The following is a 24,646-nucleotide window of genomic DNA, read 5'->3' as shown; positions in this document are numbered from 1 at the left end:
CAGGGCTGAGTCGAGGATTGGGGGGGATGATCGAGGTAAGAGGCTTAGCACAGGTATGGCGTGTGCTGGGCTTGGGAGGGCCATGAGAAGGCAGAGCATCTCCTTAGCTTGGCACTGGAGGCTCTCGGAATGTACCTTTCTGGGCCCTTTCTCCGAGGACCTCTGTACTCCTTCCTCCCATCCTGCGCTCAGCAAGCCCCTTCTCTCTGAGTACAGTGGCCCCCAGAGTAACCAGGGAACTTCAGGCCACCTTGGGGCCTCCCCAGTTCTGGCCCAGCCCCCGCTCTCTGAGTGCAGGAAGTAGTGTGATCCTTAACTTGTCAGTTTGGAAGATCAGAGATTAACATTCTTCTGGCTGCCTTGCCTGCTGGTGGTGCTGGTCCTGGGGTTGGGCCGGGACAGGCCAGGGTTTGCTCCGCCTGTTTCAGGGGCCTCTCCCTGGGTTAGAGGAACCTTAGACTAGAGGCACTATACAGGAGCCCCCATTAGCAGCATGCCTCCTCCTCGCCAGGGTGAAGTGCATTATGCTTGTTAGCCCATTGATCTTATAACCTGATCAGGCAGATACTGTTGTGCTGTTTTGCAGAGGGGGAAACAGAGGCTCAGAGAGGGGAGGTACCTTGGCCAAGGTCACACAGCTAGTTGGTAGCAGAGCTGGAACTTGAGCCCAGAGCCTGAATGCCCAGTGGAGATGGTGCCGTGTTTGCAAGTGGGGGTGATGCTGGGTCTTGCTACACCGCCCGCCCCCAGTTCTTCTGTCCAGCCCGAGGGGGGCTGTGGTCAGCTTCCACTCAGAGCTGACTCACCAGCAGCTCAGAAATGGTGCTGAGGGCTTCCCTGGTGGCACAGTGGTTGAGAATCCGCCTGCCAATGCAGAGGACACGGGTTCGAGCCCTGGTCCGGGAAGATCCCACATGACGCGGAGCAACTAAGCCCATGCCCTACAACTACTGAGCCCGCGTGCCACAACTACTGAGCCCGCGTGCCGCAACTACTGAAGCCCGCGCGCCTAGAGCCCATGCTCCACAACGAGAGAAACCACCGCAGTGAGAAGCCTGCACACTGCAACGAAGGGTAGCGCCCGCTCGCCACAACTAGAGAAAGCCTGCATGCAGCAACAAAGACCCAACATGGCCAAAAATAAATAAATTTATAAAAAAAAGAAATGGTGCTGAGGCCAGCATCCCAGTCAGCTCCTGGGGTAAGCCCAGCACTGATTAGATAATCTTTGAGATTTTAGATCAGCTGAGCCAATAGGGACCCACCCACACATTTTGCAAGTAGGAAGATTGAGGTCCACAGAAGATTGACAAATGAGGACCCAGTAGGAGTGAAGTTTCCCTGCCAGCTCTGACCAGGTAGGGGCTGGAGAGCCCAGACTTCAGTCTAGGCTCTTAGTCACCAGCTGTGTGACCTTGGGAAAGTCACTTTGCCTTTCTGAACCTCGGTTTCCTCATCTGTAGAATGGGGATTGTAAAGCCTGTGTTGCCTGCCTCTAGGGAACAGGCAGAGATCCAGCAAGAAAGTGTAGGGCAGAGCCTTGGAAATTGTGTTGGGAATGAAGAGGCTTCAAGAGGTGGGGGAATGTGTAGGCTTTGATGTGAGACTAGGTTTGAAACCCACCTGTTTCCCCATTTAGGCCAAGTGTCTTTTTTTTTTTTGGCTGTGCTGCACTTATGGGATTTTAGTTCCCCAACTAGGGATTGAAGCGGGGCTCTCAGCAGAGAGAGTGTGGAGTCCTAACCACTGGACTGCCAGGGAATTCCCTAGGCTAAGTGTCTTTCAGAAGGTCTCCAAGTCACCCTGAGCCTCAGTTTCCTTATCTATAAAGTGGGGGTGACAATCTATCAGCATTACCTGAGCTCTTGAACAGACACAAGTCCTCAGTGGAAAGGCACCCCAGTCAACTCTGGGAGTTAGTTCTGGGGGCAGAGTCAGGAAGACTGGCTGGTAAGGAGGCCCCTCTGAGTCACCCTCGATGGTCCCAAAGGGTACAGGCTTTGGAGACATGGCTCCAGTCATCTGGGGGGCAGAGCCATCCTAAGAACCAGAGATACAGATGCAAGATCCCTTATTCAACCAGCTCGCCAAAAGACTCCAAAAGAGCCCCTGGGGCGGCGGGCAGGGGGAGAGAGGTTGAGAGAGCCAGAGAGAGTGAGAGAGAATGAGTGTGTGTGTGCGTGTGTGTGTGTGTGTGTGTGCCTACGTGTATTTCTCCCTGGCCTCCGTGTCCTGGGCGTGTGTGTGTGTGTGCGTGTGTGTGTGTATGTCTCCCTGGCCTCCGTGTCCTGGGCGTGTGTGTGTGTGTGTGTGTGTGTCTGCGTGTATGTCTCCCTGGCCTCCGTGTCCTGGACGTGTGTGTGTGTGTGTCTGCCTGCGTGTATTGCTCCCTGGCCTCCATGTCCTGGGTGTGTGTGTGCGTGTGTGCGTGTATGTCTCCCTGGCCTCCGTGTCCTGGGCGTGTGTGTGCGTGTCTGTCTCCCTGGCCTCCGTGTCCTGGGCAGTGGCCTCTTCAAATCTGAGTGGAGCCACTGCCTTCGTGCTGTGGATGTTGCGTGGAGGTGGAGGCCTGGGTGGGCAGTGGCTCCCTGAGGTCGCAGAGCACAGTGGTGGCTGCACCCAGACTCCCAGAATTCACGTGCCGTCCTCTTGGTTTCCTAAGGGTGTCAGGACCCCCGCAGGCAGTCCCATGACAGCCCCACGTAGGTGCTCAGGCGCTTTTGTTGACTGATGAGCGAGATGACCTTTCGTGAGCCATTAATCTTTCTGGACCTTGGTTTATACACCTGTAAATGGAGGGTTTATTTACCTGTATTCACCTCGGGGCCATTTGAAGACTCTGCATGTGTCTGTGTGTCGGGCCCTGCGTCTGAGTGGGATGAGCTTACCTCCTAATTCTGCAGGATACGCTGGTAAAGGGGCACAAGAGGGCCCAGCGACTGGTTCTGGGCTCTCGCAGAGGCGGAAGATTATGCCAAGGGAGCCCACCAGGGTCAGGTGGGAACCTGGGTTCCTGCATGGTCCTTGCACCTGTCCAGGTGTTCCCACCCCCTTACCCTTGCCTGTGCAGTTCTCTTCCTCCTAGGGAGCGCTCCCTTTTTCGGGTCTTTGTTGAAGACCTGCCGATCCTTATCATTATTATTATTTTGCGATTCTCTTCCTGCTTCTTTTTTGAAAAAGTCTTTATTGGATTTTTTGAAACTATGAAAGTTATGCCTGCTAATAAAACTTTCAAACAGTCCTTACCGTTGTTGCGAGCTGGGCACGGCGCTTGCGATTAGTAGTAACATTTATGGAGGCCCTGAACTGGGCCCATCTGTTACGCCCATTTTACAGATGGGGACTTGAGGTTCTGAGAGAGCTAGGCAGCCTGTGGGGCTGGGTCTTCAGAACTGGGATTCTGAACTCACAGGGCCTGGGGCTGGAGGGCAAGCTCCATCAGTACTCCCCTACCTTCTTATCCTGGAGCATCTGGGCCTGAGTGCAGGAAAGGAGGGAGGATGTGTGAGAAAGTGTGGAGGGTGGGTGAGGCCGGCACTCATCCTCAGACTGCTCCAGCCCAGCCCCTCTCCGTAGCTCCCAGCAGCAACTGCGTCGCTACAACTAGCCAGGGCCTCCCAGTTCCCGGGCCAGGGACCCCTGCAGTCGGCCCTGCCTCTGGAGAGGGGCCACAACCTACTTCTCCTCTGCCCGCTGCGAGGAGGGATGCCCTGTGGGGCCCTGTGGACAGTGGTCAGAGCCGGGACCAGGAGGGGGTCAGCAGGCTGTGGCTGGAACCCTGACTGCCTCGGTCTGGCTCTGCGGCCTCAGGTGAGCCCCTCACCCTCTCTGGCTCAAAGTCCCCTTTGGGCTGATGAGGCCCCGAATCCCTGGCACGTGGTGTCTCCCGAAGCCTTGGGAAGAGGCAGGAAGAGCTGGTACAGGTAGGTGTGGAGGAGAGAGGGGCGCCTGAGGCCTCGGGGACGACCCGTGGACACCCAGGCAGGGACGCGTGGTGGGATTCGAGTCATTAAACCCCTCCGGCAGCTCCAGGGAGATCGCCGCTGCGGGGCGGCAAGGAGGGAGAGAGTGGGGTGCTGAGCAGGCCTTGCAGGGAGGGGGCTGCCTGGGCCGTGGCCCCCGAGCTCAGCAGGCAGGCGGTGCCTCTCCAGGGCTGCAGTGCCGCCTGCGCCCTCCTCCGCAGCGTCCGGCCAGAGAGGCTGCTGGGGGACTGTTTGGGGCTCCTCCTCTGGGAGCCCTTTGTTCCTGGAGGGGACTGGACCCCCTCCCCTCCCTGCCTCTCCGAGGTCTTTCCAGCCCTGACACCTAGGCCCCCCTGCGCAGCCCCCCGAGTCCTCATCCTCTGCCTTCCTGTGGCACCTCCTCTGTACCAGCACGTGGCATTTCCTCCCAAGTTGTCTTAGGACATCTCTCAAGAATGTGTCCTGGCTGCCAAGAAGCCATCCCGCAGCCCTCTTCCGTCACGGTCTTCCCTTTCCAGTGCTCCCTCTGCTGCCAAACCCAAGCTGAGCTCCCCAGTTCCCTGGCGCTGCCGGACCCTCCTCCTGTGGCCCCCAACCTCTCACCCAGCGGGCGGGTGGCAGCGTCCGCAGCCCCTGGGGCGTGGCGTGGGGTGGGCACGCAGTCCTTAGAGACCAGCCTCCCTCCCTATCCCAATCCATTCGGCTCCCAGCTTGGAGAGCAGATTGGGGTACTGAGAGACCCCACACTGTCTGATCTGTTTGGTTCTGGAATCTCTGGTAGCAAAAAGTTTATCTGAAAGCAGGTCCAGGTCTAGACGGTTCTCGAGTTTGGGTAGCAAGGCATGCCTGTGGTGGCGCTTGGGTGAGATCAGGGCTGCTGTAGCCTGTTTGGGGACGCAGCGCCCATGGGGCTGTCTTCTCGTTTCCTACTCCTTTGAGCGAGGCAACCCATATTTCTGTACCCTGTCCCCTCTCCACCCTCTGCCGGCTGACTTCTCCTCTCCCACTCCTCGTGCCCTCTACTCCTGGACCCTGGTCCCACAGCATCACTTGGATAAACTCTTCCGCGTCCCGACGTGAGAGACCAAGAATGAATTTCCTTCTCGCCTCCTACTCTGCCCCTGTCAGCCTGGATGCATCAGGCCCGTCAGTCTCACCTTCGTTTTCTGTCTCCATCTGGGTCACCTCGTTCTCTTTCGCTTCCTCGGCCTCCCCTGGCTTCCTCTTCAACCCACAGTCCCGCCCAACGTGGGCCTCGGTGTGCCCCTCGATGGGGCGATGCCTGGGCCTTCTGGCTGGGCCCTTCCCTGGCAGGACGTGATGCCTGGGCTTAGCTGACCGGGCAGCTGAGAACATGCTGGGAGTCAGACAGACCTGGGTTTGAGTCCCAACACAGGATGGCGGCTTCCTCCTGGGCCTGGCTTCCCTCGCATCAGGGCATATTCTCACCCTTCTGGAAGTAATGCTGTGTCTGAGGCTGGGTGCATCAGGGCTGAGTCAGGCATCCTAGAGCTGTTGCTGAAGGACCCTTGAGATCCGAGGGCCAGGCCTACCCATGCTGCGTGCTGGGACGGTGCCCATTGGCTGTCCGGCTGTTTGAGGCAGAGCTGGGGCAAAACCCTGGGCTGGAGGCTGAGAACCTGGCTCTCCAATGCTGGGTCTGCAAGCCTCCTCATCCTTAACATGGGAAAACAATAACACTGACTCCCTAGGGTTTTTGTGAAGATTCTTTGAGATCCTGCATGTGAAACTTGCCCACCCACTGGCTTGGGTTAGCACTCAATAAAAGGGAGCGATTATGATGACGATTACATGTTTTATCAGTATTGCTGTTGTCTACGGTCCTGTTTTCTCTGTTTGGCTCCAGTGCGTTACCTCGTCTTCCCCCACCCCCAGCCCGCCTCATCATTTTCCAAAACAATTCCCGTGGTGTTTGAGAGAGTTCTGGTTGTTTATAGTTTTGAAAAAATAGGCATTCAAAGCAAATTCCTCATTTGTTCTCCCCTTCCTCCCCCCCAAACAGAATCTGAACAGACATGAGCTCATTCCAGGAAAGGGGAGCACAGGCCTGTGGAGAGGGACCCATGGGCTGAGCCGCCTCTGGAAGGAGTGGAGGGAGTGGGCCTGCCCGAGACCCTAGGTGTGGGATGTGGCACCTGCCCTCAGCCTTCCTCCCCAGCTACCACCTCCTGGCTGGGCCTCAGGACTGCATTCCAGTTATGCCACTCACTAGCTGTGTGACCTTGTGCCAGTGACTTAACCTCTCTGAGTCTCGGTGTCCTCTGTAACTGGGATAACACCAGCCGTACCCCGTAGAGCTATTGAGAGGATTAAAGGAAATGCTGTCCTAGCTGGGTGCCCTCAGTATCCAGAGGCCAGCCATGGGAGGGGACGGCGTCACTTCAGCCCCTTCTCCTCTGAGAAAGGAACAGGTCTTTGGAACCTGGAATCCAAGACTGTCCGAGGTGGTAGGGCCTGTCCATTATTGAGTCTGGTCCTCACGGTGTGCAGGGGGAAACAGGCCCAGAGAGGGGCGCCGCATAGTGGGTCAGCACGAACCCCGGGGCAGGACTCGAGCTGCAGCTACTCAGGACCGGGAAGGCTTGGCCAAGGAGAAGGCGCCCTCGGCATGGGTTACAGCCCTCTCTGGACCTCAGTTTCTTTGTCTGTGAATGGGGACACCCAGGCGGCATGTGCTGGGCTTGCTCTGGTGCCCCAGTACTCTCCTTCTCTGCTTTAGCCGAAGAGAGAAGCAAAGAGCCAGTGAAAGCAAAGGGGTTGTTAACTTGGTAGATGAGTTGATTTTAGAATGTTTATTTTTTTATTGTGCAAAGAATCATGCTCATAAAATAGTTCAGATGCTGTACAAGTGAATAAAGCAGAAGCTGAAATTTGCTCTCTGCTTCTCATTCCCACACCCAGGTGCGCCGCCCTTAACAGCCTGGAGTGCTGCCTTCCGGACCTCTTTCTGGAGGTCTCCAAGCATAAATAACTCATAGGCACATGCAGGAATAACTTTAAATGAGATGATATGCAGTGTGGGATCCCGTAGCACTGTTTTCTTTACGTGGCCGAGTACGGACACCTTCCCTCTGTTGGTACCTGTACCCAGGTCCCCTTAATCTTCCGACCGTCCTGGGTGAACTGCTAGGTATTGAATCATTCCCCACGTGCACAATTGGCTTGTTTCTGGTGATTTCTGGTGCATAGATGCCTGCTGTCGTTGTGTGAGTTCTGTGGGCTGGATTCCTATAGGAGCAAGTACAGCATCAAAGGGCACCCATGTACCCTTGGAACTGCATGCAGCTGTGGTCCCCCTCCAAAAAGGCCGTCCCAACTTCCCACTCCCCCAGTTCTGGTTAAGGTGCCTCTTCTCGTCCTGGCTGGTCCTGGCTGGTCCTGGCTGGTCTGACAGGGGAAAACGGAAATCTTGGTTCCGCTTGCGTTTGTTCGCTGGCTGGTGAGGCCGAGCGTCTTTTCACATGTCTGTTGGTTTCTCGTGTCTTTGGTGGTTTCTCTGTCAGGGTCATTGCCCTTTTCCGCGCCCAGAGGCTCACCCACGTGTGTGTGGGAAACGCACCACCCCTACCAGGAATGCAGCGCAGATGCAAACACAGCGCAGATGCGGAGCTCCTGCGGACAATTCTATGAACTGGGATTTGGGGCAAGGCGGGTGCCCCTCCCTGGGGCAGGGTTGCTGCCCGGAAACAACTGCACCAACCTCATGGCCCCTTTGTCCCTCCCTTGCAGAGAAAACCGGGAAGATCCTGACGGAGTTCCTCCGCTTCTACGAGGACCAGTATGGTGTGGCTCTCTTCAACAGCATGCGACATGAGATCGAGGGCACCGGGGCGCCACAGGCCCAGCTGCTCTGGCGCAAGGTGAGAGGTGCTGGGCCAGGGGCAGGGCGGCCTCCATGGCCTCTGTTTCCCATTGTTGCTGGATGGTCTCTAAGGGCCGCACCCGGCTTCTGAATAGGCAGGTGACCTGGTGGTGGTGTCGAGGTCCTTTTAGCACCGTGGGCGACTCCCCCGGGCCAGCCCCTTCGTCAGCAGAGCTGGGGCTCTGAGTCATCTTGACAGGCCTGGTCCAAGCCCAGCTCCTTCTCTTACACTCTGTGTGCCCACGAGCTATTACCTCACCTGTGGAGCCTCATGTACTCATCTGTAAACCCAGATGAGCACACCTCCCGAACCTGGTGGCTGTGAGGATTAGAGATTTGTCGGCTGGGCGCCTGGGGCTGGGCGGGTGCTGGCTGACACTGTCATCATCCCTGGCCTTGTCATTATCCCATTATCAGTGGTAGGATTATGTTTGCACAGTAAATATTTGTCCAGTGGGGACTGGAAGCTGCCTGGCTCCAGCCTGGGGGTCAGCATGGGCTGGATGAGGTGGAGAGCCTCCTGGGGAGGGGATCCTGTGGTCGGCCCTGGCATGGGGCCGGGGATGGGAATGGCGCCGAGGAAGTGAGGGGATAGCCGGGGCACTGGTGGGGCTCTGGGTTCCCGGCTGGAAGTCGCCAGACCTGGGTCTGAGCACGTGGGGTGAGAGGCCAACCCTTGTTCCTCTGGGGGTGATGCAGGGGCCCTGTGTCAGCCCAGGGAAGTCCTGTTTGAGGGCACTGCATGTCCCATTACTTGGGTCATTCCCTTTCAGTGACCTTCACCCTCTGCCCACTGGATGGCCGGGCAGGTGGCAGAGGGAGGGGTGATGAGAAGGAAGGGTGCCAGCCCCCCTCCTCTGTAGGTGTACCGGCCCTGGAGTGGCTGAGTGGCAGCCCAGAGGCTACTTATTCCTGGCTGGTGGCCCCTGGCAGAGCGCCCAGTGGCTTCTCTCTGGGGATCAGACTGGTCAACCAGCCAACCCCAGTGCCTGGGGCTCGGGGCATTCGTGGCTGATTTCCATGGTTGGCGGGCTGTGAAGTCGCCCTTGCTTGCTTCGCCACAGCTTCCGCCCCCAGTCCTGTCACCTTCTTCGGGGCTGCCCGGGTCATTCTGTGCTCAGGCTTCGAGGGGCCGGGGGCAGTGCTGTAGCTGAGGGATGGAGGCTGGAACCCTGTGGTCTGGTGGGAAAGAACTCGGGGGGGCCTTGGGTTCAAATCCTTTTATTAACTGGTGGCCGGGGCCACTGATGTAAGCTTCAGGGCTGTGTCCTCATCTGCCAGATGGGTGCCTCCTGCATAGAGGAGGGTGCGGATTCAGTGAGAGAACAAATGGGGGTGGGAGTCCCCACTTGCTGGGGAACCTTGCTGAGCCTGTTCTTCCGTCTGTGAAATGGTGCCCAGAGGGAAGAGTCATGGGCCAGAGGAGAGAGCAGCTTTGGGCGGTGGGCATCGCATGGCGTGGGCATCGCATGGCGCTCTGAAGGCTAGGTGGGATTCGGATTATTGGGAAGGCATCTCTGGAAGGGGGCACGGTGTGGGCCGGGGCGTGGGCATAGCAGGGTGTGCAGGGGGCGACAGGAGGGGGCAGAGCAGAAGGAAGAGCCTGCAAAGGCCCCGCACTGAAAGTTGTTTCATTCCACTCCCCGCCCTCCCCCAAAACCAAGTGCCTAAAGATGTGCCTGTTTATCATGAGACCAAAGGGGTGGGGGCTGGCATCACTTGACCAGGCTTTGAGGATTTGTGACCCTTTGGTATCATCTCAGCAGCAGGAACGGCTGGAGGCGCCAAGTCAGTGGAGTGGGAGAGCTGCCACTGAGACTAAAGGATTCCGCCGAGAGACAGGCCCCCTACTCGGGACACACACTGACTGTGACGGGTCAGGTGCTGGGGCCACACTGCCCTTGCTGCCCCCAGACACTCAGGGAGACAGTAAACAGCCCTTTACACGATATAAAGTGGGCGCTGTGAAGGAAATGACAGGGTGGACTCAGACAGTGGGGCCTGACTTGTCTGGGTGGCCCAAGAGGGCTTCCTGGAAGAAGGGCCATCTCAGTGGAAGACCTGATGGGAGAAGGAATATCAGACCACGGGAATGGCAGGTGCAGAGGCCCGAAGCTGAACCTTTAAATGGCTGGCCCAGGGTGGTGGAAGCAGGATTCATGCCAGGTTCCAGATTCCTGACCAAAGTCTCTTTCTGTCTTGACCCCCAGCCTGCCTGGGGTGGAGGGGAGGTCAGGGCTGTGTGTCAGAGCCTCTCAGAGCATCACACCTCCCTTTGATTTGGGGCCCAGAAAAGACTGTCTGGTCTCCTGATGTCATGGCAACCTCCTGACCCTGTGGCAGCAGATGTGGCCTGGCCTGGGTATCTGGCAGGAGCACACCTGTGTAATAGGAAAGATGGCCTTGGACCCAGCCCAGGTGAGCGGCTTCCAGTGGGCAGAACTGGAATGGCTCCCCTATTTGGAAGGAAATGTCACAGGCAACCTGGGTCCCAATAACCTAAGACAGAAATGGGGTTCCCTGACGTGCTAAGCATTTACTCTGCATGAGAAACGCCTCTGACACCCACAAGGTTGAGTATTTGTGGTAAGAAAACAGAAGTAACATGTAAGCAGGAAGAGTAAGTAAGATGAAATCACCCACAATCCCTGAAAAGGAGGAGTCTTTGGTCCCATTTTGTCATTCAGTAAAGTGAGGCTAAGTCATGATAACAATATAATACTGGAAATCATCACCATCATCACATAAATTGTTTTTGGTAGAAATAATAATACAGGGATACTTCCCTGGCGGTCCAGTAGTTAAGACTCTGTGCTCCCGATGCAGGGGACATGGGTTCGATCCCTGGCCGGGGAAGTAAGATCCCACATGCTGCAAGATGTGGTAAATAAATCAATCAGTAAGTGAGTAAGTAAATGACATCTCCTCTTAAAAAAAGGACGAATAATACAATAAACAACAATACAAGTGATGGTAGCAATAAAAACAGCAGACCTTTTGTGTGGGCACTGCTCATACAGCCAGTACAACATTGCTCGGAGGGATTGAGATTTAGTCCCATCCCCATCCCAGATGTGGGCACTGAGGCTTGGACAGGTGGAGTCACCTGTCTGGGCTCCCGTGCTGTAGGCTGTGGAGCTGGGACTGGAACTCGGGCTGTCGGAGCCTGGGGACTGTGCTCTAACCATTCACCATTTACCGAAGATGCCCATCTTGCCATCAGAGAGCTTTGCAGAGTCCAAAATATTTGGCCTGGGCTGTCGGGTTCCGTTTCGTTTCCTGCAGACCTCCCTGTGGACGCGTGACTCTGCCATTTGAAAGTCTTAAAAATAAAACCCAAACCCACACCACCTACCCATTACGGGCTGTCCCAGGATCTAGGGGTGGACTTGGGGGCGCTGCTGAGCCCCGGCACTCGCCCGGGCAGGCCCGCCTGGGTGGTGAGCTTGTGCCCTCAGCCTCCCACTGCCCAAGCCTGGGCTCCGGCTCCAAGCAGAGAGGAGGACTTTCCTTTCTAGGAGAGATGGGGATTCAAGAGCTGGGTTGAGAGTAGGCCCCAGTCTAAATACAGACCATTGAGCCCAGCTTTGTGACTTGGGCAAAGCCCACTCTGTGTGTGTGTGGGGGGGAGGTGCATGGTAGGGGGAACCATTTTCTTTTCCTGTAAATATTTTTATCCCTGGGTAGGAAGCAGTCTTCGGGGCCCTATTGTTTGAGCACAATAGGCCCTCATTTTCCAAGAATGTTTTGGCATTTCCCCTTGAGGAGTTGCTGGGGAGAGGAGGCTGCGTGTGAAGGGAGAGGGCTGGGGGGTGAGGATGCCTGGGGGGTGAGGATGCCTGGGGAGGGGCCGCTCACCTCTGACTCCAGCTGGGGTCAGACCCAGAAGCAGAGCGAGGAAGCTAGGAAGGGTTAGGCACCATTAGGACAATATCAATACTCTCTCCCTTTATTACACAGGATGCATGTTTCTTTTTGCAGAAGGCACCGTATTTGTTGTAGAACAGCTAGAAGCTGCTGAGAGACAGGAACACTTGACTCCCCGAGCTCCTCCCATCCAGGAGGAGGGCTGCTCCCTTGCGGCCTCTGTCTCTCCTTTCCTGAAGCTTCCCAGTGTGGGTCTGCTCAGGAAGCACTCGCTCTGGGACGGTCACCCCTCCCCCTCCCCAAATAAGTCAGCCTGGGGAGCTGGAGAATGACACTGACAGTAACCCCAATAGTGGTCACGGTGGCTCCGCGTATCGTACTGCCTGCCAGGTGCCGACTGCCTGCGTGATCTTTGCGCAGAATCCTCGAGATACCTCGGTGAGGTCAGTGCTGTCACTGTCCCATTTGACAGATGAGGAAACTGAGGCTCAGGGAAGTGGTGTGACAGGGCTGAAGTCACACTGAGTCAGCGGTCGAGTCAAAGCTAGGGCTTTGCAGGAGGGTCTGGGCGTTTCTGCTGCCCACACTGGCCACTAGTCCGCCAGGATGCTGGTCAGACGGGAACCCTCCAGGCTGAGGTCCCCTCCTCTCCCACCCAGATTCGTGGAGACCATCTTGTCAGCCGTCGGAACTGGGGAGGCTCGATGGAGCCACCGTGGTCAGGTTTTTGTTGCCCCAAGGGGAAACAGGCCCAGAGCTGGAAAGAGATTTGCCCAGGTGCTGGGGCCTTACCAGTGCTGGCCGGTGGGCACATCCCCTCCGGCTGGAGTGACTGTCGCACACCCACGCTGCAGTGGGGGTGGATGGGGAAGCAGCCTGCCTCGTGCTCTAGAGACCTGTCCCGAGGCAGCTGTGTCTGCCCGAGGCCAGGATGGGGTGGGATTCTGTCTGGGTCCGGTATTGTGGTGCCTGGCCTGGGTTCAAGTACTGGCATCACCTCTGATCCTCCTGGACCCCAGTGGGGCCCCCTTCACTGCCCTGAGCCTCACTTTCCTCATCTGCCAAGTGCGTGTCATGCAGCCCTGCCCTCGGGGGCCTTGGTGAGGTCAGGATGGAGGACGTGCTCACCTTCTTGGAGGACCCCATTCCCATGCTGGGTCTCACTCCCTGTCCTTTCCCTCCCATAGGTGCCCTTGGATGAGCGCATCATCTTCTCGGGGAACCTCTTCCAGTACCAGGAGGACAGCAAGAAGTGGAGGAACCGCTTCAGCCTCGTGCCACACAACTATGGGCTGGTGCTCTACGAGAACAAAGTGGTGAGGCCCCCAGCCCATCCCAGCTTCTCCCAGGCCTGGCCAGGCCGCTTCTTCCCCTTCTCCACAGCCTCCCCTGGCCTGCTGTCTTCTACACTAGTTGATGCTGCACGGCCCCCATTCCTAAGCCTGAGACTCCGTACCTCCACCCGCATCCCTCCCCTCCTCCCCGCGCTGGCTGTTGCCAGGGCCACAGCAGAACCTCAGCAGCCTCCCCCAACCCCTTCCGGCCTCCCCATACCTTGCTGTGCTGCCTGCCCTCTCTAAGCGGCATTTCATCCGTCCAGGCGCCCAGCTCTCTGGGGTCCCCTTTCACTCTGCCTCTCCGCCCACCACGCGTTGCTGGCTCCTGCCCACCCCCGAGGCCCTCCGAATCTCTCCATTTCCAGCGCCCTCCTCGCCCTCAGCCACCTTCCCGCCTGGGCTTCCTGCTGCTCCCCAGCCCCTCCCTTCCTTGCTCCTCAACAGCGGCAGCTAACTGGCCGTTCCCTGCCTCAGAGGACCCCTGGGTGGTGGTCCTATCTGTTTCCTTCCTGATGCCCCCCCCTTGCAACTCTGTGCCCTGCAGTGGGGGGATGGGTGTCCTTCGATTGTTCTTTTGCTTTGGGCCCTTAGGGAAGCCCCACCTGGTTGAGCCACAGACCCTTCTTCTACCAGACATTTCTGCCGAACAGCCGAAGGACAGGCTTGAGTGCCCTCTGTTTTGAGGGATGCACCAGACTCACTGGGAGGGCTTGTTAAAAAACAGGTTGCTGGGCCTACCCTGAGTTTGATTCAGGTCTGGAGGGGGCCCAATAATATGCATTTCTGACAAGTTCCAGGGTGACACTGATGCTGCTAATCAGGGACCACGCTTTGAAAATCATTGCCCTGGAGGTTCCAGCCACTCTTAAGGAATGTGTTGAGTGGTGACACCTAGTGGCTGAGTGCAGCATGGCACCCCTGCTGTATGAGCTCCTACATCAGGACTATTTTTTCTCCCCAGGGGTGTAAGAAAGCAGCGGCCAATCCTCATTCTTCTCCCAAGGGGACTTAGGAAGTTAGTGGACAGTTCAGGGAAATGGTCAAAGACCCTGGGCTCTAGGGGCTGACAGACCAGGTTCGCGTGCAGGTCGGCTACCTTACCAGCGGTGTGAACTTGGGGTTAATAATGGTACCCACCTCTGGCTTGTGAGAATTCTGTGAAATGAAGCATGCAGAGACCGTAGCACAGTGCCTGACGTGTAATGAGCCCTCGGCTAGTGGTAGCTGCTGCTCGTAGAGACCGTAGGTGCAGTGGTGATAATAACAGTCACCTCAGCAGTGCTCCCTGACCCTTGCTGTGCCAGGCAGTGTGCTGTGCGTTATGTGGATTATCTCACTGGGCCCTCATGCAGCCCTGTGAGGTAGGAACTGTTATTACACTGGTTTTATAGATGAGGAAACTAAAGCAAAGGAGGTGCTTATCCTCGGCCTCACACAGATGGAACTCAGTGGAGTCAGGATTTGAGCCCAGACCCTGGGTCCGGGTCACTACACCATGTTGCCTCAAGTCATGGTGGTGGTCAAAGTCCTCTCTCCCCCTCCTCCCCTTCTTCCTTCTCCTCCTCCTCTTCCCTGACTGGGGCAGGCAACACTGAGTGGGGCCCTGGAGCCAGGGATGGAGACGGGGTTTGGGCTTGGCCATACACGTAACCCCCAGGGACCATCTCTCTTGCCCCCTCCTCAGGCTTATGAGCGGCAGGTCCCACCCCGAGCCGTCATCAACAGTGCGGGCTACAAAATTCTCACCTCCTTGGACCAGTACTTGGAGCTTGTTGGTAACTCCTTACCAGGTAAAGGACCACCCATCCCAGGCGAAGCACCCAGGGATTTGTCCAGGGGAGAGGGCGCCCCTACTCCTGGAGCTCCAGGCTCCACACCTGCAGGAAAACCAGCTGGGCCTAGAGCTAGCCGCAGGCGCCCGGCACAACCTGAGCCTCAAAGGGAGGCCTGAGAGGGGTTTTCCTGTGGCCACATAGTACGTTGGGGTTGCCCCACCTGAGCCCCTGCTTCCTGAGCCAGGCAGTCACAGCTGTGCAGGGAGACCTCTCTCTACCCTGCCTCTTCCCTGGGTCCCCGAGAGGCTTCCAGGAGAAGGTGATCCAGGTGCCCCAATTTGTAAACTGCTGGGTCAATACCGCATTTGTAAGGAGCTATCCTAGGCGACCCCACCCCATCAGAGACACCCAGAAAACTTGTGGGATGACATCTGCCTCTTAGATGATCCCAGGGAGACCAAGGGGTAAGGGAGGTGCTGGCCTCGTGGGGGCAGCTTTTACCCTTGTGTGGGACTTGGTGGTTGAGGGCTCAGCTGGAGTCTGGCTTTCCTGGATTCCAGCCCCTGCACTGAGAGGGCTGACCTTGGGGTGTTATGTAGACCCCACGAGGTGCTGTGTGTGCTGAGCTGAGCACAGGGACCCGGAGCCAGGGCCCAGAGAAGAACTGCCATTGTCCTGTTATTAACAGGAGTGGCAAGGTCACAGCCCAGGACCACTTATCTCGCTGGATCTCGAATATCCATGCGGACCAAACAGAGAGAAAAATCCCCTTTTATTTATTCTCTATCTCCCACATCCATACGTCCCTCCCCCCTTGGACATTTAAGCCACACTTTGGCCTCTGCTGCTGAAATTTGAAGGGAAACCCAAGAAGGTAATGCTTGGCCTTTGACCCTGAGGGCTCTGACCCTGTGTTATTTGTACCTCATGCACAGAGTTTAGAACCTGACCCCAGGGAGGTGGCTGCATTACCAGCTCTGAGAAGTGGTGCTGGGGGAGTCTGGCATTCCTTTAGCCAGGCTGTGGAGCAAGAGAGAAGGAAGTGGCCTCCCCACTGACTCTCTGGTCACCCCGGGACAGGCCAGCTCTCTCTGGACCTGAGCCTGCCCCTCATGGTAGGGCGAGGGGTCAGCTGCTGGCGTCCTCTGGCCGAGGGAAGCCACAGAGGGCAGCTGTTCAGAGGGCACTGTTTCCACAGGGACCACATCAAAATCGGGCACTGCCCCCGTCCTCAAGTGCCCCACGCAGTTCCCGCTCATCCTCTGGCATCCTTCTGCGCGTCACTACTACTTCTGCATGATGACGGAAGCTGAGCAGGACAAGTGGCAGGCTGTCCTGCAGGACTGCGTCCGGCACTGCAACAATGGTGAGCCGCCTTTAGGCACCAGGAGCTGGGAGCGGGGTTACGTGGATTATGTGCTGTGTGGTGACACCTAGTGGCTGAGTGCGGTGTGGCCACCCTGCTCTATGAGCTGTTCTGCGTTTCCTTCCGGGGTTATTCGAAACCACTGTCATGCTGCCCCTCACCTTCTTCCTTGATGAAAACAGTTCTGTGATGCTCTTAAACAGAATTTGGGACATTGTTCTCAGAGGGATGCAGTTGTTGAGCCCTTGGGTCACAAGATAAAAACCCTGATTCTGCCACTTTCCAGCAACAGGACCTTAGGAGACCAACTTACCTTTTGAAGCCTCTGTAAAATGGGGATAATAATCTCTCCTGTGTCTCAGAGGGTTTGTGAACAGTGAGCGTCCACTCAACGCTTGGTAAAGATCTTTTTATGCTACCGTTGCTTTCTTCTCAGGGACCTGGACCCGGGTCTGGGAAGTTCCCTTCCTCCCTCAGGGTCTCATTGTCCCCGTCTGCAAAGTTACAAGGTCTCTCCCAGGTCACTCATTCACTTAACAAACCTTTTAATGTCTCTGAGCCAGACCCAGGGCTGGGCACTGAGGATGCAGCAGGGAAGCAAGACATGGCCCCTGTCGCCGTGCTGCCGGCAGCCTGGTGGGGAGACAGATGGTAAACAGATGAGGACACCAGGGGGTGATGAGTCACAGCTGTGCTGGGTGCCGGGTGGGAGCCACCTGGGGAACCTGGAGTGTGTGTATGTATTGGGGGGTGCTGATCCTGTGTGTGGGGAGGGGTAGATCGGGGGGCTTCCTTGAGGAGGCCGGGGTTCAGCTGAGACCTGGAGGATGCATAGTTCTAGAGCAGAGGGAGGTGAGTTCCAGACAGAGGTCGCAGCAAGCATGAAGAGAGGCCCAGGGGTGTGGGCAGTTTAGAGGAGGATACACAAGACCCTGAAGTGGGGAGGGGGTGCCTGGAAATGGGCCTGGAGGGGGCACTGGGGTCAGGTCTGGAGGGCCTTGTAGGGCTTTAAGGGGCTTGTGATTGTCTCTCAGCCGGAGGGGTGGGGCATGAGGGGCTTTCTGCCCTTATGGGAGGAGCAACCCCATCCTGGACCCTGAAATTCCTTCCCAGTGACCTGGCCTCTGGGCAGCAGAGGGAGGCCGCTGCTCCCGCCCTGCCCTTGCCTCTGCCCTACTCTCCCCGCCTGGCATGCCTGGGGCGCAGCTCCACCCGCTGGATGGACAGTGGGCACCCACGCCTGGAGGCGGCTGTGCGGTGACTCGGCTCACCCCACCTGTCCCCTGTCCTCTCCGCTCTCCAGGGCTGCCTCTGCCCCAGCTGGAATCTGCCGGGCGGCAGGAACCAGGTCTTTAGTCAGGCCAGCCCCTGCCGCCGACAAAGAGCCTCCTGTTCCCAGGTCCCCGGGGGCTGAGGGGCCAGGACCGGGCCGAGGCGATCTGGGCTCTGGCTGCCTGGCCTGGGGCACCGTCCCTCCTCCTCCCCCCTCCCTGGCCCAGCTCCTCCCTCTGAAGGTTTCCAAGGCTAATGGCAGACCTGGCCAGGTGACCCCAGGCCAGGCCGGGTGGGGACAGACCGGGTGGGGAAGAGCCGCCGTTCGGTTCCGTGTGCACAGTGGCAGCTGTGATAAGCTTTGCTGGATCGCGGGGAGGAATACATGAGCTGGGCTGGGTAGAGCTCTTGGCCCCGTGCCTAGCACATAGCGAGCGCTCAGCCAGGAGGCTGAGGGGTACGGGTGTGGGTCCTGTGGGCAGGAGGGGAGGCCCGGGACAGCTGCTGGGGCGGGGGGAGAGGCGTCCTGTGGCCGCAAGGTGTTGGGAGCCGACAGGGTGGTTTTAGAGGAGCCTTTCCTCCACCCTGAGGACTGTGGGAAAGTTCTCGGCTTCCTTGGGGGCTGGGCCTGGAATTTGCAGGGCCTGGAATTGCTCACTCCAGGGGCTGCCAGGAAGTGGGGGGTGGCTGGGGAAGGAGGCCGAGCTGGGTGGACACAGTTCGTCTGGCCCCCGCCCACATCCTGCATTCCCGGAGCAGCTGGGGCAGCTAGAGGCAGCGGGGCACGGAGCTGCCCCCTCGGGCTGGGCCTGGGGTGCAGAGGTCAAGGCCTCTTCCTGTCTGTCTGCCTGCTGCCCAGGCCTGAGGAATGTAGCTTCCTTTCTCAGCCTGACCCTGAGGACCCCACAGGCAGGAAGTCTCCAGGTCTCGCTAGAGTCGGCCAGTCTGGGTTCAGGCCCTGGGGCTGCCGTTCCCTAGCGGTGTGGCCTCGAGCCAGTGACTTTGCCTCCCTGAGCCCGTTTCCTCATCGGGGAGAGTGGGGCTGAGAACAGCTGTCCCTCTGGGAGCTGTTTGGGGAATTAGGTGAGGGAATGCGTGTGCGGTCTCAGCCTTAGTCTGCCGTAACACGGGACCAGAGACTGGGCGGCTTAAACAACAGAAATTTATTTTTGCACAGTTCTGGAGGCTGGAAGCCCGAGATCCAGGTATCAGCAGGTCTGTTTTCTTCCGAGGTGTCTCTTCCTGACCAGCAGGCAGCTGCCTTCTTCCTGTGTCCTCACACAGTCCCCGCTCTGTGTGCGTAGTTTGTCCAGATTTCTTCTTCTGAGGACACCAGCCATACATAGGGGATCAGGGCCGAGCCTGAGCCCTTTGTTTTAACTTAATTTCCTCTCTAGTCCCTGTCTGCAGTCAGTCACATTCTGAGGGCGCTGGGGGTCAGGACTTCAACATAGGACTTTGAAGGGACACAGTTCAGCCCCTCACAGCCAGGCTCAGGGGAAGAGCTCGGGAGGGGTCACCTGCCCTTTTGATTCAGCCACTGGGCGAGCAGAGTAGGGACGTCCTGAGGGTCTGAGGTGGCATCGGCGGCCTCCTTCCTGCTGCCCAGCCCTCTGGCTCAGCGTCCTGCCGCCTGGAGAGCGACCCTGCCGGGTACACCCGGCTTGCCGTCTGCAGACTGTAAATGCCCCAGTGTGAGAAAGGCTGCATATAGCGCATGGCTGGATTGTTCTAGGCAAAACCTGGTCTCTGGGAGACGGTGCACCTCCTTAAGCCTGAGGGGCTTCCTCCCCTGGCCCAGCTGGGCAGCACCCACCCCAGGGCTCTGCGCGGCACCCCAGCTGGGACACCCCTGCTCTGCCCCTGTCACTCCCTCCTCATCTCAGGTCCCTGAAATTCAGGGTGAGACGCCCCTCACGCCCCCATCCCGGTCCACGGAGCTGCCACTGCAGGGCTGGGGCTGGGCCTCAGTTTCCCCACCTCTGAGCTCTCTTCCAGCCCCACCAGGCAGTGTGATTCCTGGGTCAGCGGATGTGGAGGGGGAGGGGTTCTCCCCACGCCAGAGAGGGGCTTCTTCTCTGGGGGGGTGACTCAGCCCGTAGTCACTGCAGTGGAGGTCGGGGTTTTGGAGGCACTGGCTGCCATTTCCCCTTCCCTTGGCTCTGGGGACACAGCGGTCAGAGGCTCGTGGCCAGGGTAGCCGCCAGCTCGCTGGCTGCGAGGTGTTTCACCACGTTCGTCCCAAAGTCAGATGTTGCGACTTCCTGCAGCCTGCCTCCCCAGCGCCCAGTCTGAGGCCCATGCCTTGTTCACTGACCCCCTCGCCAGCACGGGGGAGGTGGGCAAACTCATCTGGGCCACCACCGCCACCATCACTGACAAGAGTGAGAAGTGGTACTTCCAGCCCCCTGGATGCGCGGCGGTGAGCAAGGTGGACCCAGGGCAGCCGGAGCCATTCGTGGCTGCATCACTAATAACGTGTGACGTGGTGCCCGCTGGGCCCGCCCCCGGGCCCTGCCTCCACAGTCCACACTGTGGTCCCTGCAGCCCCACAGTGGGTGTGTGAGGCCAGGCTGGTCATTGTTCCCACTCTTCAGAAGGGAGAACTGAGGTCCCTTAGGGTTCAATGACCTGCAGCGAGGCTATGAGGCCAATTGGGCTCATCGCCTATTTTAATAAATCCAGTTTTATCGGCTCGTTTGTTCACACACTGCCTGCGGCTGCTTTCCTGCTACAACGGCAGGTTGAATGGCTGGGACGGAGATCGTCTGGCCCACAAAGCTGAGACTGTTTACTGTCCTGCCCTTTGCGGGGGAAGTTGGCAGGCCCCTGGTGGAGGGAGGGTCTCTGGGTGCCTCTGGTATGCCGTCCGCCATGCTGGGTGGCCTCTCCTTGGCGGTGGTGGTGGCTTCTGGTCCTGGCTCTGCTGCTCACTGGCCGTGGACCCTCGGCAGCGGCCTGACCTCGGAGCCTGTTTCTTCATCTGGAAAAGCAGAGGAAACGACAGTGCCCACAGCTCGGGCTGGTTGGGAGGAGTGAAGGAGATGAGGATACAGAGCCAGGGCTGTCTTACTGTCCACTGCTGCTGGTGGGTTCTTATCGTTACTGTCACTGCAACAACTACTGATGCTGTTACTACAAGAGCCGTGGGGGTCAGAGGTGGGGGGAGTTTGGGCAGTCAACCCATTGGTCTCGGTGGAGGGCACGGGCCATCCTACCGACCTCCTCTCTACATCCCTCTCCCGGGCAGGGATCCCCGAGGACTCCAAGGTGGAGGGCCCCGCGTTCACTGACGCCATCCGCATGTACCGCCAGTCCAAGGAGCTGTACGGCACCTGGGAGATGCTGTGTGGGAACGAGGTGCAGGTGAGGCCATGGAGGCTGGCGGGGAGGCTGCGCAAGTCAGCGCGGGGCCACAGGCGAGGGCTCTGGAGCCTGGCTGCAGGTTCGGACGGGTGGAGGCTGAGGTGATCCCGCAGGGGGAGCGGCTTGTTATTTTGTTCAGTCATTAACTGAGCACCGACCCTGGACTAGGTGCTGGGGTGCACTGTAGGAGGGACGCAGTCCTGGCCCTCAGGGAGCTGCCTAGAAGGAGAAACACACGTTTGACAAGTAAACGCACACACTTGCATGTGCGGGCAAGGGGGGGAAGGGTGTGGTATTCCAGACAGGGTGGCAGCATGTGCAATGGTCCTGAGGTGGGGCCCCTACAGGATCCTACAGGACACCCAAGCAGGTAAGCTGGGACCTGTGGGAATGATGCTTAGGAGGGAGGGCAATGGAGATGTGGAGCAAAGAGCAGCTTTTTTTTTTTTTGCGGTACGCAGGCCTCTCACCGTTGTGGCCTCTCCCGTTGCAGAGCACAGGCTCCGTACGCGCAGGCTCAGCGGCCATGGCTCACGGGCCCAGCCGCTCCGCGGCATGTGGGATCTTCCCGGACTGGGGCACGAACCCGTGTCCCCTGCATCGGCAGGCAGACTCTCAAGCACTGCGCCACCAGGGAAGCCCAGAGCAGCTTTTTGAGGGGGGGTTTGAGTGGCCGGGCTTGCCGGAATATGGAGGGGGCTGGGCATGCTCCAACCCCTGCCCCGGCCTGTGCCTCCTGGTCCTAGATCCTGAGCAACCTGGTGATGGAGGAGCTGGGCCCTGAGCTGAAGGCAGAGCTCGCCCCCCGGCTGAAGGGGAAACCGCAGGAGCGACAGCGGCAGTGGATCCAGGTGGGCAGGCCTGGGCTTGGGAGCAGGGGTGGGGGGCCTGCAGCCGCCTGGCACCCTCGGCCTGGCGCTGACACCTCCGCCCTGCCCACAGATCTCAGACACCGTGTACCGCATGGTGTATGAACAGGCCAAGGCACGCTTTGAGGCCGTGCTGTCCAAGCTGCAGCTGGCCCGGCCGGCCATGGAGGCGGTCATCCGCACCGACATGGACCAGATCATCACCTCCAAGGAGCATCTGGCCAGCAAGATCCGAGGTAGGAGGGCCACCTGCTATGGCTGTCGTCACCTGGTGGACGTGCTGGGACCACCCGCCCTCCGGGGTCAGGGGGTCCCTCCTGCCTGTTTCAGGGATCCGTTTGCATTTCACAGGAGGGACTTGATTCATTGATTATCTTTAAAACACCAGAATCAAATCTGAGGCGTTGTTCTTCCAACCCCTGTGAGTTGTTTGCCAGCTGTTATTTCTATAGACTCAGATCTTGGTGACCTAAATGACGTTGAGGAGGTTCAAGCCTTCTGTTCATCTTTGGTCATCAGATCTACCATGTGTCATTTTAGCGACATCCGCTTGACTTTGGTGATTCACGTTTAGCCAGCCTTTCCCTGGTCAGCTGATGCTCCTTTCTGTTCCGAGCCTGATGGGATCTTTTCACTCACTTGTCATCCATCACACGCTGGCCACAGTTGTGACTGTTGTCAGTTGCCCGAGGGTTATTCTCTAACGGCTGTACTCACTGTGAGCTGGGGAGGACACCGAGAGTTGACATTTATTGTGTGGAACAAATAATGTTAGCTGGGCAGGGGAGAAAGAGGGACGTCAAAACATCCCCAGGCTAAAAAAATGCCTTGGTCAGAATGTCTTGGAGACGGTCCCTGCCCACAGGGAAGCAGCCTTTTCCATAGTTGGGCTGAGTCAGGCCACACCATTCCGGGGCAGAATCGGGGTTTGCAAAACCCAGAGTCTCATTGAAGCCACGGAAGTGTTTTCCATTTTTTTTTTAAACGAAGGAGCAAGACCCCCAAAGGTGAGTTCTCTTCCTCTAGCTAAGCAGAAAAACTGCCAACCTAGAGACCTTCACACTAGCGGTTTTCTTAGTTTCTTGCCGTCACAGTGTCAGGAACATCAGGGGCCAGTCTCAGAACTCCCTGTTACTTGTGCTGCATTGTCAGCTGTTCCTCAAGAATCCTTCAGTTTGCTAATTTTCTTTCAAGAATATAATACGACAGCCTGCCTCTAGCCTCTAGCCTGGGGGTCTGGGATGGTGGGAGTTGCTACAGGGGGTGCCATCCGCTAACCAGCTCCCTTGGTGCAGCCTCCATCCTCCCCAAGGCGGAGGTGTGTGTCCGGAATCACGTCCAGCCCTATATCCCGTCCATCCTGGAGGCCCTGATGGTGCCCACCAGCCAGGGCTTCACCGAAGTGCGGGACGTCTTCTTCAAGGAGGTCACCGACATGAACCTGAACGTCATCAATGAGGGCGGCATCGACAAGCTGGGCGAGGTGAGCCAGGCATGGCCCCGGGTTTGGGTTTGGTCTGGCCCCCATCAGGCCCTCACTGTGATCAGGGCTGGCCGCTCCCCTCCGGGGCATAACCTGTGAACGGAGGGTCTGCGTGCGCCCCACAATTGGAGCCAGCCTCTCTCACTTCTGAGTTCTCTGGTTCTCGGGGTGAACGGTCTTCCACAGACCCCATGTTGGGGTAGTCGGCTGCCTGGAACCCCACATAATTGTCAGGTATAGATAGAATTGGTCCTGTAATCTTAGCGTGTTCTACACCCCAAACTGAGGGATCTATTGACAATAGTAATCATAGAATTTGAGAGCCATAGAAGACCTTAGAGATCATGAAAACCAGCTCCTGCTTTGGAGGCTGAGAGAAGGTGAGCGATTTGCCCCAGGTCACCCAGCGCCCGGGCTGGCCTCTCCCCACACGCTGTGCTGCCTTCAGATCCTCCTCGTGCTTCCTGTCCCGGGTCCTCCAGCGCTTGCCCTTGTGGCCGCCACCCCTGGATGGCCTTCCTGGGGGCCGGGCCCAGGGGCTGGGGGGCTGCCTGGCTCCTCTGGCGGCCCCAGCTCAGGTCCCGCGTGCCTCTGCCTCCCTGCAGTACATGGAGAAGCTGTCCCAGCTGGCGTACCACCCCCTCAAGATGCAGAGCTGCTATGAGAAGATGGAGCCGCTGCGGCTCGATGGGCTGCAGCAGCGTTTTGATGTGTCCAGCACGTCTGTGTTCAAGCAGCGAGCCCAGATCCTCATGCGTGAGGTGAGCCCAGGGTGCTACCCCAGCTGCCCCCGCTGTCCCCAGGTCCCCATCTCCTCATCTCCTGGGGAAGAGGCTGCCTCTGTGGCCTTCCTCCCCAGCCCCCTCCTCGTCGTCCCCACGGGCCTCGCTGCAGCCACACTCGGCCCCCGCGTGCTCTCCGCTGCTCTGCTCTCTGGTCTGTTTGGACCCTGTCCCTCTGCCCCCCCTGGCTAATTCTGACTCATCTTTTGGGTCTCAGAGACCCCTTCCTCCGGGAGGCCCTTCTTGCTCCCTAAGCCCCTTCCCACAGGGCCCAGGGCCTCTGTCTCCCTGAGGCAGGGAGTGGCCCCGGTGCCCGGCCCTGAGCCAGCACACTAGACAGTACAGGAGCGAGTGAGTGACCGGGCCGCTGAGCACACAGGCGCCCCCTCCTCCCGGCGGGCACCCCTTCACGCGCCCCGTGGTGTGCCCCGCCGGCAGCAAATGGACAACGCCGTGTACACCTTCGAGACCCTCCTGCACCAGGAGCTGGGGAAGGGGCCCACCAAGGAGGAGCTGTGCAAGTCCATCCAGCGCATCCTGGAGCGGGTGCTTAAGGTGAGCCGCCCGGCCAGGCCCCACCCCTCCACCCAGGGGGACGCTGGGGCTCGGGTCAGACCAGGAACCGGTGGAGCTCCCTGACCCAGAGCCTCCTGTGCCCTGGCCGCTCTTCCTGGCTGAAATACG

The 24,646-nt window shown here is 58.4% G+C and overlaps 1 protein-coding gene across 1 annotated transcript in view; it reads left to right on the top strand.

The window, feature by feature from the left end:
- The window catches only part of NIBAN2 (niban apoptosis regulator 2), a 50,260-nt gene that overhangs the window by 23,119 nt on the left and 2,495 nt on the right, over positions 1 to 24,646 (top strand). Inside the window, exons 2-11 of the mRNA XM_024762205.1 lie at positions 7,713 to 7,843; positions 12,900 to 13,028; positions 14,734 to 14,839; positions 16,023 to 16,190; positions 20,713 to 20,828; positions 21,575 to 21,679; positions 21,771 to 21,933; positions 22,993 to 23,180; positions 23,786 to 23,941; positions 24,401 to 24,517. Coding sequence (XP_024617973.1) covers positions 7,713 to 7,843; positions 12,900 to 13,028; positions 14,734 to 14,839; positions 16,023 to 16,190; positions 20,713 to 20,828; positions 21,575 to 21,679; positions 21,771 to 21,933; positions 22,993 to 23,180; positions 23,786 to 23,941; positions 24,401 to 24,517 — 1,379 coding nt within the window. The remainder of the gene's footprint in view (positions 1 to 7,712; positions 7,844 to 12,899; positions 13,029 to 14,733; positions 14,840 to 16,022; positions 16,191 to 20,712; positions 20,829 to 21,574; positions 21,680 to 21,770; positions 21,934 to 22,992; positions 23,181 to 23,785; positions 23,942 to 24,400; positions 24,518 to 24,646) is intronic.

Source organism: Neophocaena asiaeorientalis, unplaced genomic scaffold (assembly GCF_003031525.2).
Source record: "Neophocaena asiaeorientalis asiaeorientalis breed wild unplaced genomic scaffold, Neophocaena_asiaeorientalis_V1.1 scaffold78, whole genome shotgun sequence".
In the NCBI taxonomy this organism is placed as follows: domain Eukaryota; kingdom Metazoa; phylum Chordata; class Mammalia; order Artiodactyla; family Phocoenidae; genus Neophocaena; species Neophocaena asiaeorientalis.
This window is presented reverse-complemented; position numbering and strand designations above follow the sequence as displayed.